This window comes from Dunckerocampus dactyliophorus, chromosome 19, assembly GCF_027744805.1.
Source record: "Dunckerocampus dactyliophorus isolate RoL2022-P2 chromosome 19, RoL_Ddac_1.1, whole genome shotgun sequence".
NCBI lineage: Eukaryota > Metazoa > Chordata > Actinopteri > Syngnathiformes > Syngnathidae > Dunckerocampus > Dunckerocampus dactyliophorus.
In genome coordinates this window covers 15,150,156-15,162,660 of record NC_072837.1, presented here as the reverse complement: position 1 = coordinate 15,162,660, position 12,505 = coordinate 15,150,156, and the positions used below count along the sequence as shown (strand labels likewise).

Sequence of the window (12,505 nt, the reverse complement as noted above, 5' to 3'; positions counted from 1 at the left end):
GTCAGAATGGCCTCAGCATCCTTTGACTTTTTCATATGCGGTCCTTGGTGGAACAAAGTTTGGACACCCCTAGGACGTCTACTCTGGATCCCTGCACTCTAGAACAGGGGTCCCCAACCACCTGACCGCAGCTCTGTTCGGTTCGGCCCAGCCCAAAGACCGGCACTGGGAAACTTCCAGGCACAATGATAAAAAAAACACACACACACACAAAAAAACATTGTTAATAACTATATTACATTTTATGCAAATGCACATCCATTTTGGAAATATAGGCCATTATTTTATTTAAAAAAATCATATTCAGTTAGAAAACCCCCAGTTTTTGCATGTTTGCTGTTTCGTTGTGTTTCGGTGATTTTTGTTCGACGGTCCTTGAACGCACCACAGTTGAGTGCTTGTGCTAACTTTCTGCCGCGCTGCACAGACTTACTATGCTGTATTCCCCCCCTTTTTCTTTCACCTCATATTTGCTCCCACATGCTGATACCACGAGGGAATGCATAAATGACGTCACTGAGTGCTGATGTGCATATTTGTTGGGTGCACAACAACTTAATTCATGTTATAGCACGCTGCCTGTTACCACGCGCATCGAACAGCGACATTGTAAAAGGTAACTCTGAAACGTAACTCTGAATTCATTTTATGCTTTTCATGTGGTGTTGTTCCTGATGTAGCTTCACACATAAGATGTGTGCACTCTACGAGATGATCGCAATGCATGAGGTCCACGCGCTCCCTCGCTTTGTTCGCTTCCCTGGGCTGCACGAGGACATTGTGGTTGGTCCACAGTGTCCCTGCACCTCCCCTCAGAAGACTCCTGGGCCCCTTGCGCTTCATGGGAGGGTCCCAGCGTTTCATAAGATGGTCCAGTCACAGAAATTCTATTTCTCATGTGTGTGTGTGTGTGTGTGTGTGTGTGTATATATATATATATATATATATATATATATATATATATATATATATATATATAAATAAAAGTCACAAATGTGAAGTGAGGTCAGATTTGTGAGGTTGCAGTGACTCAGTTGCCAAGATTTGACTTTAAGATGGTTTTATTGGAAAACATAAACATTGGACACAGAGAGAACGGTGATGAATGACATTTTAATACAACTTTCAGTCTGGAAACTTACTGTTTGATGCTCGAAGACGACTTTATTGTCGTTTGAACGTTCAAAGCTGCAGTAACGCGTGTCAAACATTTCATATTCCACATTTTTATGTAAAAAAAAACATGTTAATCGTTGCATTGTGAGAACTGTTTTAATCTTTTCAAAAGAGATATCCATCACGTGACACAAACACCACAATGTGTGTCATATTCGTGTTGATTATTTACAGTATTTGTTGCCGTCAGGAGGAAGTGAGCGTGCGTAAAAGAGGAACGTGATGGCGCTGACGACTTTTACTTGCCGACCTCGTCCAGCACTTTGCGGTTTAAGTGGGCTCTCTGCCTCTGCTTCTCCGTCCGCGCCAGGTGGATCATGTTTCTCAGGAGGTGAAAGGTCAAGTCGATGGAGATTGGAGCCTCCTCGCTGCGCTTCAGAAGCTGCCCTTCCTCCCCTTCATCATCACCATCCTCCTCCTCTTCCTTCCCGAGGAATAGTCTCGGGATGCTGAAGCCCAGCAGGCGGGCGGCGGTGCCATCCCCGGCGGCGGCTGCTCTGAGGAGCACCTGGCCCGGCTGGAGGCTGCTGGAGAGGCCGCTGTCTCGGAGGGGGCGCCCTCTGCTGGCGGCGGGAGGGAGTAGCACCGTGGAGAAGAGGAGCACGAGCAGCGACGTTGAGTTCATGGCTGCAATGAAATGCACAAAATGATGCATGACGCAGGAATATTTCTGCAAAATGAACCAAAATTCGCTACATTTAAAAAGGTCAAGGTCTCTTATTGCCGCCGTGCACAAACTTCACACAACTCTTAGGGCGAGCAACTATTAAAAATCCATATGCTTTCAAAAACATTATTATTTCAAGCACATTCCAAAACAAAACTTTAGCAGTCATTTTCTTCAAGCCCAACTTACTTGTGGCAGGTGAACGTGCGCGAGAGTTCCGCGGTGGAGGGTCCGTGTGCGTGTGCGCGCAGGGATGCAAGCACGCAGCTTTTTATCCAGGCAGCCTGTGACGTCATTGGCCGCCATCGCCATCGTCCCGAGGTGGAGGAGTGGGGTGGGGGTCCCAAGATTGGAGGGAGGTCGTAGACACGTTCATCTTCAAGTAAGGCCAAAGACGCTGGCACCACACGTGCACGCTTTCCTCCCTTGATGCAAAATATGACTCTTATATCTTCAATTTGACATTTCATCTACTTTTTTTTTTTAAATTTTTTGTGGTATTTGATGGATTCGGATTGAAAGTTGGCCCTAAAACTGTCCGAAGGTTTTTCCTAGTGAAAAATGAAAGGATGCAACTTTGATATTTTGTAAAGCAACACACGTAGATCTGCCAGGAAGTTAAACTTGTACAGCTCAAGAAAAACTGCATCTCAGCTTTGGCATATCGCTGAAAAAACATATTATTACTATCAACTTCACTCTTTACTCCCCCCTTTTTTTCCAATTCTCCCAAATAATTTTTTTTTTTCGTGACATCATGACTTTATTCCCATAATATAACTTTTTCCTACCGTAATTTTCCAAAAAAAATACAATTTTATTGCCTCATAATCTTGAGTTTATTCTTGTAAAAGTGTGACTTTTTTCTACTTTATTTACATGTTAATTATTTCTCTTAATAGTTGAACTTTAGTTTCATAAAATTTGTTACATTTCTGCAGTTTTTTTGTAATTTTTCATTAATATTTGCTAAAGCAACACATGTAGATATGCTAAAAAGTTATATTTCAAGAAAAAACTCCATCTCAGCTTTGTCATGTAGGTAAAAAAAAAAGGTAAAAAAAGCCTATTATTAATATCAATTTCACTCTTTTTTCCCCCATTTTTTTTTTATGACATTTGCCAAATATTTCAACTTTCTTCTTAAATAATCTTTCCAAGTTTTCATTTTGCAACATTATGACTTTATTTCCATAATATTTTTTCCCCAGACATATTTTTCCAAAAATTTAATTTTTGTTGTTTGTTGCCACTGATTTAGTTTAAAATTCAGTCTGGTATCGGCAATACTGATACTTTGCGTAAATTCACCTAATGTGTTTTGTAATTTTAGTAGTGTTTTTCATATCACAGCATCCATCCATCCATCCATCCATCCATCTTCTATGCCGCTTCCCCTTCATGTCACAACATAAAGAATACAAGACATTTCATTCATTTAGTCATCAATTAAATGATGAACTTCATGACTAATTTAAGTCATTTATTGATATTTAAACCCTGAAGTAAATTACGGTGATTTCCAACATAGTCAAGTCAACAACAGAATAAACCGAGGACAAAATCCCAGAAAATATGTGAAAATGGTATCTTAAACAATACAAAAAAGAAGGTAATTCAATGAATGAAACCATGAATAAATGAATTATTAACAACCACTATCAGAATGAGAACTTTCCCGCAAGGCTACGTTTACGATCGGTCATCGTTGCAACAGACAAACATGACCTCACATGACTCGCGTATCAAGAGGATCAATATTTTGAGTATCGATTTCAAGAGCTGGTATCGCAGGTATCAATATTTCAGTCATGCTGCGCACATCGCTCTCTTTCTCACAATATTACGACTTAAAACTTTAATATTTCAACTCCGTGCTATTGAATTGACATCACACTTCTCGTAAACGTCTCGTTTCTTTACCGTTTCTGCTAAAAATGATGAAACTGTTTCAAATGTATTCTTGTAAATATTCTTCTTGTAATGGTGGATTTATTCCCACAATATTTTCACTTTATTCTCGTAACGTTATCCGTTTTTCTGCAACCTAATTAAAAAAAAATGACAACTTTAATTAGTTTTTGTTTGTTTCTCTAATGTTATGACTATAAAAAAGTCTTTTCTTTAATATTTCAGCTTTATGTTCCTGACATGACATTAGTTTCCCTTTTTCTTGTTAGATTCCAACCTTTTCTCATCATTCTTGTAAAATTACTGCTGATTTTTTCCATTCAACATTTATTTTTTTTTAAGTTTTCCTGTTAAATGCTATTTTTAAGAATGCGGCGTGGGCCAATAACCAACGAGTCACACTTTGGGCACCCCTGCCCTAAACATTTGGATGTGACGTCGCACGTTCCTCCCCCCCCTCCACACGGGCATGTTAGAGAAAAATTGGAGCTGTCCACAGTGCTGAATCATGTGTGCTAGCGTGTGTGTACACACACACACACACACACACACACACACACACACACACGTTCTATTTCAAATAAGGTCACACTATTATTGTGCCTGCTAAACATTTACATAAGAGCACTTGAGAAATTAATTTTTCATTGAGAAGACGACGTGTGTGTGTGTGTGTGTGAGTGAGAGAGAGAGAGATGGGGGGTGGGGGGTGGACTGAATAGATTTTTCTGGCTCCTTTTTTCTTTCCATTTATTGTCACTCTACAAAAACAGCAGAAATGTTAACAAGTGAAGAAAAGCAAACTAATAGCAGCGCCGCTTCCAGTTCCAGACTTTGCTTCTTCACAAACTAACCAGGAAGTGAGTATGTGTGTGTGTGTGTTTGTGTGTGTGTGTGTGTGCGTGTCACACTGTATTGGCCTTCCAGGTCAAGTAGGAGTTCCACGCCACGGCTACGACCTGCACCACAGCCAACCTGTGAAGCGTAGATGCACTCATAAAAAGGTGGCGGTGAAGCGAGCACGTCCCAAGAACATGTTTGCCCTCCTCCACTACTAATGTTATCCAAGGGGAGACTGAGGGCTGCAAAGTGGAGACCGAGGAGTACCAGCACGCACTCATTGTTGCTGCGTGTCCTCACACGGGTACGCCATCTATGTCGGCGTGTCCAAAGTGCAGGCTCACAGCTTCTACATTTCCTTCTCGTAATAATACGCCTGTATTCCTATAACAGCTAGGAGCTAGGAGAGATATGAAGCTAGGAGAATACACTTCTGCTAGTTTAAATGTCATGTGCGGAGTACCCCAGGGGTCAATACTGGCTCCAAAACTGTTTACCTTGTATAGTCATGACAGCTGTAAAGTGCCGAAAGACTTCAAGTTAGTATTATTTGCAGATGATGCTACTGCTTTTCGTTCTGGGGAAAAGCACACAAAGTGTCAATTAAAAAAAGTCACAGCTCAAATGGCCATACTAAAAAGGGGGTTTGATAAAAATAGATTATCACTAAAATGATACTACTTGGCAACAGTAGAAAGGATGAAATAAGCCTTGCTTCCTACTCCTTTTGGACATGTGCAAATGTGAATTGTTCTATGAGATGTTTTCCATTGGAACTTGTATGCATGCTCAAATTAAATTAATAATAATAAAAAAAACCAACACATTTTGCCTTAAATATTTCAAGTGCATGCTACTAAAATGAACTTTTTTTTGTGTATGCTGGCAAAATTGCTTTTTTCTCGTTAGAATACAACTTTATTGTCCTAAAATTCCAGCTGTTTTTTTCTCCATTTCTCCTGTTTTTTTTTTTTTTTAAATATTCCAACTATTTCAACTTTGTTCTTGCAAATGTTCTTCTCGTAATATGACTTGATTTCCATATCATGATTTACCGTAATTCCCATAGTATTTTGACGTTATTACCATAATTCTCACTTTTTCCTCAACCTAATTCTCCAAAAATGACAACTTTATTTAGTTTTGGTTCTCATATTAAGATGAACAAAAAACCCAAACACATACATTTTGGCTTGAATATTTACACTCCATGCTACTAAAATGACATTTTTCCTCAATAGTTTGTCATAAAATTGCCACCTTTTTTGAAATGTTCCCAACATTTCAACTTTCTTCTTGTAAATTTTCTTCTCATATTATGACTTTATTCCCATAATATTATGACTTTATTCTCATAATATTTTGACCTTATTCCCATAATATATTACTGTAGAACTTTTCCCCCAAAAGTAATTTAAAGCCTTTTTTCTTTGTTTCTCATCTTACAATTGAAAATAATGATATTCCAGCTCTATGCTACTAAAATGGCATTATTTTTCCTCATAATATTACGGGTTTATTCTTGTAAAATTGCCATTTTTTCTTGTCAAATGCAACTTTTTTTCCTCTTAATATTTTTATTTAATTGTCAAAAAAAAAATATTTTTTTTTTTTTACCCATTTCTACTTTTTTTTTTTTTTTTTACAACAATTTTCTTTTTCTCCTCATATTATTCCCGTACTATTTTGACCTTATTCCCATAGCCTTTTTCCTAACCTCATTTAAAACTTTTTTTGTTTAGTTCTCATAATACGACTTCAAAACTTTAATATTTCAACTTTATGCTACTAAAACTATGTTGTTTTTCCTCATATTCCATTACCGTATGCTGGAAAATTACCACTTTTTGTCTTAAATATGTTGATTTTATTCTTGTAAAATGACTGCTGGTTTTTCCATTTTCACCGTTTTTTTTACGCTTTCATGTTAAATGATATTTTTAGAATGTGCCATGGGCCAAAAAAAAAACAACAAAACAACAACAACAAAAAAAAAACAGCCAGGAGCCAGAAATGGCCCCCCGGCCACACTTGGAACCCCCCCGTATATACAAGTAGCCAGTGAACGAGTGGTTGTACTTCACGTTGGACTGACCTGTGGTGCAGCGGGATGAAGTAGAAGTTGGCAATCTGCACGGGCGGCCACAGCTGACGCACACAAACGCCACGCATATTAGCATCTGACTTTCAAAGATGAAACATCAGTCAAACTTACATAATAGTTGGAGACGAGAGCGTCGGTGTAGTCCTGTGAAAACATCAAAGGTATATGACGTCACACACACTCGTGTCGTGTAGTTAAAAGGTCATCGTGACACGTTTGGACGCCCAGAAACAAAATTCCAATATCCTGCTTACAACCCCTTTTTTCCCCCCCCCTCAACCCTTTCAGAGTAAAACATGTTTCTAATTATCTACTCACACGTTTTTGTTTTTCTTTTTTTAAACTACACCAACGACAGTCACGGCACTTGCGCCGCACCGAGGAACTAAAAACCCCCAAAACGCAGCAGCGACACAGAAGAGCCACCAGATGGAGCCGTGGAGACCAAAAAAGCTTGCCGCACTTATTGTTGGGCCTTGGGGGAGGTCATTCTACAAGTTGAACGTGGACGGCAACTGTCCACACGGTGATGGCGGACAACGTGTGCCCGCAGGAAGGGGGCGGGGCTCGCTCTCAAACACAAAGTCGTCTCCAGTTCCAACAGCGTGTTTGATCAGCGTCTGCTGTGTCGTTTATTTGCTGTCCTCCGCCACATCACCGCCTCCTAACGTCAATAATTGATCAGCCTGTTAGGCGGTCGCAATGTTTGAACAAACACGAGTCACATGAGTCACAAACGCTCAGCCCCTCCCTCTCACATCTCTGGCTGCATCACAGGAAGAAGTCCTGTGAATAATAATATTATTAACTCATTCAATACCAAACACAGTTAAACGTTTTAATAACCCCAATCCCAAAGACCTATTTATACACCTTTTTGCGCAAGAAGCAAAAAGAGGTGATGACGCAATTGCCCACTAATGGATGCCACTTTTAGAGCAGTTTAAAGCCATACCAACGCCCACAAGGTGGCAGAAGTGCATTTGATAAGAGCTCGGCATGTGAATTTGAATGGAAAAAAAAAACAAACATACATGACAGCAAGGAGGAAGTCAAAGAACGTGGAGGGGTGTAGCATGCAGAAGGACACGCATCGTTGGGAAATTTTAACGCATGCACACACAAACCCGGTTCAGCTCCAAATGTGAAAATGGTGTTACATCTGTTGATGTAAAACAACCCTTTTTAGTGTTGTTTACGTTGGTATACTTCAGGTGTGTAGGTTAAGTTGTGTGTCACATACTTGTTGGCACCAGGGGTGAGGCGGTTGTCTGGATCGCCGCATGTGAAAAGCTACTTGCGCCATCAAAAGGTTGTCCCAGATTGACTTACGCTGACAACCTGCCAGTCGTGTTGCCAGCTGGTATGTCAGAGGTTGAAATTAAATATTTCGGAAGCAACTGGCGGGCCGGATTGAAACGCTTGGTGGGCCGGATGTGGCCCCCGGGCCGTAGTTTGCCCACCCCTGGTATAGTCCAGTATAGTTTAGATATTTGAGCTGTTACAAAAGCAAAACAAATGGAGCAAAAGTGAAAGTTATGCTTGAAATGTGTCTTTTTACAAAAAGCTGGTTTTCTCCCTGTTTTAGTCGGAAACTGATATTTTCCTGAAACTTACCTACGTTCTAATGCTGATTACTAAAGAACTGATGAAAGACGGAAGTCTAACCTTTCTTTTGGTGGGGTCCATGTTTATATAGCCATAGGACACAATATTCTGTGGGCCTTGAATTCTGTCAGAATTGCCTAAAACGGACGGGAGTGAAGGGGTTGTCTTTTGAAAAATGGCTGGGATTGAATGAGTTAATAATAACTAGATCGCTTCAGGTCATGACCTTCATCGCACCAGGGTGGCATCTTCATCACACACACCAATTATTATGGAAGTTTGATCTTGTGGATTTGAGTCATTGTTAAGTTTTGCGCTGCTTAGTGATTCAAAGGCTCATCCCACATCGCAGCCTAAAACCGTCCACAGTTTATCGTCGGGCATCTGTGGAGCACCCGTAGTACGGATTTGGGCTCATTTGGTCAAAGTCCCTCAGAGGAGTTTAGCAAAATACCACCACGATTTTCATTCCAAACCAAAATGGCCAACTTCCAGTTTGTTTTTGACCGTGGCTTTTTCATGCGTCCTCTCATGATAGACGTTTCCTTGAAATTTCATGACAATCCGTGAAACTAGAAATCGGGGCTCTTTTTTCCTCCCACTTATACTGAGTGATCTTTTGGGATCCGTGTTCCTGACCAGCCAACTATGGCTGATAATTGTGGACACAAAAGCTACTAGTTAACTTCGCTTCTACTTTTCATTTCCATCAGCCTGAATGGCACAATGCTGCCCTCGCAGGACAAAGTGGGTACTGCATCAGAGCACGTTATGGTTTGGGTTAATAATGAATCATTCTCACCCTGCGCAGCTTGGCGACGTTCTCCTCCACCGTCAGTCCGTTTAGAACACCAGACAGAGCGAGGAAGGCCCCCAAAAAACACGGGGCGAAGCACAACTGCACGTGCACACACACACAAACGCACACACACACAGAGAGTACAACAAAAAGAATTGTGAGGTTCTCGGAGAACTTTGACTGCTCACCTGATCTACCATCATCTTCTTGAGGGCGGCACTCTTGCTTCCTCCCACCACTAGTCGGTCCAGGACTTTGTACCAGCTTCCGATGACCGGACCCTTCAGACAGGAAGTCACAGGAAGCGCTGGCTGACGACGATGGCGTCACCTGGGTGACTGACTGTTAAACACATTCAGGGGACGCTCACCACGAAAAAGAAGCCAATGCTCATCATCTTGGCGGTGCGGCGCACGTTGTGACGAGCGAGTCCCCGTCTCTCAATCAACTGCTGGGAAATGACGTCGCCCACGCCCACCAGCGAGCCTGACAGACGTCATTTGGACGGAAGACACAACAGGTCAACTAACACTGGTGCTCAATGTTTTTGTTTTTTTAAACATAACTCTACAAAAGTATGCACCTCGAGTGGCAAAAGTCAGTGATGTCATCACTTAGGTGTCCTGTCACTCAAAAGCAATTTTAGCAAACATCTCCTGCCGCCCCCTGCTCTGGTTTACACAAGCAACATGGCGTGGTTCAAGGTGACAACACGTGTGACACAACCTTTGGTTAAACACACAAAAAGTTCTACAATCAGCACCAACGGACCGCTCGCCTGCAGGCCATTTGCGGCCCACAGCATGTATTGTATTGAAAAAAAAATTATATAAACATTTCTTAATTGTTTCATAATTGTCCAGAGAGTAGATGCCTTACTTCCTGTCATAAATCAATAAAGGAACTTAAAGTTTGGCCCGCAGATGTAGGACGCTCTGCTTCCCTCTAGTGGTGAGATGTTGTACTGCAGAAAATTACTGCTGTGTACAGTATTGTCATAGCAAAAATGAACAACAAATAGAGCACATTTTCGTGTTTGTTAAAGTGAAATATTCATTAAGTAACTGCAAATGTGTGGTCAAAAGTATCGGGACCCTTTCCAGGAAGTCACAAGTGAGGAACTGGAACAGCTTCCACACTTCTGGGAAGACCTTCTACCAGATTTTAAATAGAGTAAAAAAGTTTGGTGAATGCAAATAACCAAGCATGAGTGGTATCTGCGGTACACCCGGTCCACGTGTGTTCAAACATGTTGGAAATTCCTTGGTTGCCTTTTCCCCAACCTAATTTTACAAGAATTACAGCATTGTTTTGTCTCTCATAATGTAACGAATAAAACAAAAAACATGTTGTCTTTAATCATTCAAATCTGTGTTACTAAAATGAGACTTTTTTCTCCTCATATTACAAGTTTATTCTTGTAAAATTTCCACTTTTTACTTATTAGAATACGACTTTTTTCTCGTGATATTTTGACTCTCTCGTAAAATTACAGCTGTTTCGGTCCTATTTTTGCTGCTGTTTTTTAAAATTTTCTAACCATTTCAACTTTCTTCTTGTACATTTTCTTCTTGTAATGTTATGACTTTATTGCCATAATATTTTGACCTTATTACAATAATAACATAACTTTTTCCTAAATTACAACTTGTTTTTCATCTGACTTTATTTCTTTTTTTCCTTTATTTTTCCAACTTTATTCTACTAAAATTGTTATTTTTTCCTCATAATATTATGCCATTATTCTTGTAAAATTATGACTTTTTTCTAAATATTTTGATTTTGTTCTTTTAAAATATTTTTAATTCTTTTTTTTACGGATATAAACTATATTCTTAATTGTTTCATAATTCCAATTAAGTTTGAGGGCCACATTAAATAAAATAATAATGTGAGCTTTTGAGAATAAAGTTGTACATTTATGACTTTTTTCTCGTAAATTTACGACTTTATCTCAACATTTAAAAAAAAAAAAAGTATAAAGTCATAAATTAGAGGAAAAAAAAAAAAGGTCGTACATTTACATCTTTATTCTGGAAATCTCTGATTATTTTTTTCCCCAATGTGGCCCTAATACTGCGTCGTAGTCCTGAAAGGTGATGACTTCTTTGTCATAAAACAAAGAAACCAACTTAGTTTGGACAACACTCTGCCTCTATGCAGTGGTGAGGTGCTGTACTGCATAAAATGATACGCTCCTGTGCTGTGGTAGCAGAAATAACAAAAAAAAAAAAACACATTTCCGTGCTTGTTTAAGTGAAATGTGAATTAAGTAACCGCAAATGTGTGTATTGGGACCCTTTTTGCAGCTAAGACTTTCTACAAGATTTTAAAACGTCTCTTTGAGAATTTATGTCCATTTGGTGAATGTACAGAAGTGATATTTGCGGTGCATCCAGTCAACCTGTGCTCAAACACGTTCAAAGTTCTTTGGCTGCCTTCAGAAAGGTCATAATGTCTTCTCCAACGCAGACAACGAGGTCAAAGTGTGCACTCTTCTTACCTGCCGTCACAATCTGCACAGTCCACGGGTGTCTTGCCATCAGGGCCTGGTAGGACCGCCACAAGCTGGCCATCCTCTCTGCTCCACACAACAACACAAACATCAATGAGTAAAACGATGGGGAATCGCTTATAAGTATATAAAGTTATTAGACAATATACTCATTAAAAGTCAATTAAGCTGTTGACAAGTAGATTTAGAAGCGTGCCAGACGACTTGTTAATGCACCTTGTACACCAGTACAAACTGTTAAGCATCCTGTAGGCACTTGAGATTGAAGCAACGTGACTCCACTCAGGCTGAGTGCGCTAATAAGTGACATTGGATCGTTTATTATGACTAACTAGTCTGCTTCTCCCGGCCACAATTGGAGATGCATACGTCCCAAATTAAACACCTTATACATGGAACTACAATACTCCACTATACGCCATCCGTCATTCAACACATTGAATAACTGACGAGGACTGCACAAAAACATAGCGCCGAATAAAAGAGCTAATTCTAAAACAAATTAGGAACGACATGGTCTTCCCGTAGCACACGAGGATGTGCGCAAAAACAGCATTAACTGCAAATGATTGTCTTCCTCGATGATATTCGGCGTCCAGCACCCGTGAAGTTTCAACGTCGCCTAGCTTAAAAACGACAAGTTCGCCAGAAGCTAACTTTTGTTTTAGGTTTGTGTTCAGTCAAAACAGGAGACGTTAATACGAGATCATGGCTCTTGTTGATGTATTTAATCAATATACAAAAGGTAATTGATAGAATTAAAATGTTACAAGCCTGCTGATGACGAGCCTGCCTCCCAATGGGCTGATGATGCCTTCACGTTCATTCGCTTGCCCAGATTTGTTATCCAGCTACTCCTCAAAACTTAACTACAAATATATGCAA

At 40.1% G+C, this 12,505-nt stretch overlaps 2 protein-coding genes across 3 annotated transcripts; both read right to left on the bottom strand.

Moving 5' to 3' along the window:
- Positions 1 to 1,055: 1,055 nt before the first annotated feature.
- uts1 (urotensin 1) lies at positions 1,056 to 2,182 on the bottom strand. The gene is made up of 2 exons (XM_054761773.1): positions 2,033 to 2,182; positions 1,056 to 1,803 (listed from the first exon to the last, which is right to left on the bottom strand). Exon 2 carries the CDS (start codon positions 1,799 to 1,801, stop codon positions 1,415 to 1,417), a length of 387 nt encoding a protein of 128 aa, XP_054617748.1. The 5' UTR covers positions 1,802 to 1,803; positions 2,033 to 2,182; the 3' UTR covers positions 1,056 to 1,414.
- A 2,407-nt stretch (positions 2,183 to 4,589) lies between these two features.
- mpv17 (mitochondrial inner membrane protein MPV17) lies at positions 4,590 to 12,377 on the bottom strand. 2 transcript variants are annotated; one of them, XM_054761772.1, is made up of 8 exons: positions 11,837 to 12,377; positions 11,609 to 11,686; positions 9,476 to 9,591; positions 9,294 to 9,386; positions 9,109 to 9,204; positions 6,810 to 6,842; positions 6,690 to 6,742; positions 4,590 to 4,729 (listed from the first exon to the last, which is right to left on the bottom strand). In XM_054761772.1, the coding sequence occupies exons 1-8, from the start codon at positions 11,928 to 11,930 to the stop codon at positions 4,660 to 4,662; spliced, it is 633 nt and encodes a 210-aa protein (XP_054617747.1). In that variant the 5' UTR covers positions 11,931 to 12,377; the 3' UTR covers positions 4,590 to 4,659. The 2 variants fall into 2 exon arrangements, with proteins under 2 accessions (XP_054617747.1, XP_054617746.1); XM_054761771.1 differs by lacking the exon at positions 4,590 to 4,729 and having other exon boundaries at positions 4,736 to 6,742.
- Between the last annotated feature and the right edge of the window lie 128 nt (positions 12,378 to 12,505).

What these genes read in the sequence shown, in the direction of transcription:
- uts1 (XM_054761773.1), bottom strand. Translation starts at nt 1,801, where the DNA reads ATGAACTCAACGTCGCTGCTCGTGCTCCTCTTCTCCACGGTGCTACTC.
- mpv17 (XM_054761771.1), bottom strand. Translation starts at nt 11,930, where the DNA reads ATGTCACTTATTAGCGCACTCAGCCTGAGTGGAGTCACGTTGCTTCAA. An exon ending in TGTGCAGATTGTGACGGCAG is followed by an intron (nt 9,592 to 11,608) that starts GTAAGAAGAGTG and finishes GACGTCTGTCAG; the next exon opens with GCTCGCTGGTGGGCGTGGGC. An exon ending in AGAAGATGATGGTAGATCAG is followed by an intron (nt 9,205 to 9,293) that starts GTGAGCAGTCAA and finishes GTGCACGTGCAG; the next exon opens with TTGTGCTTCGCCCCGTGTTT.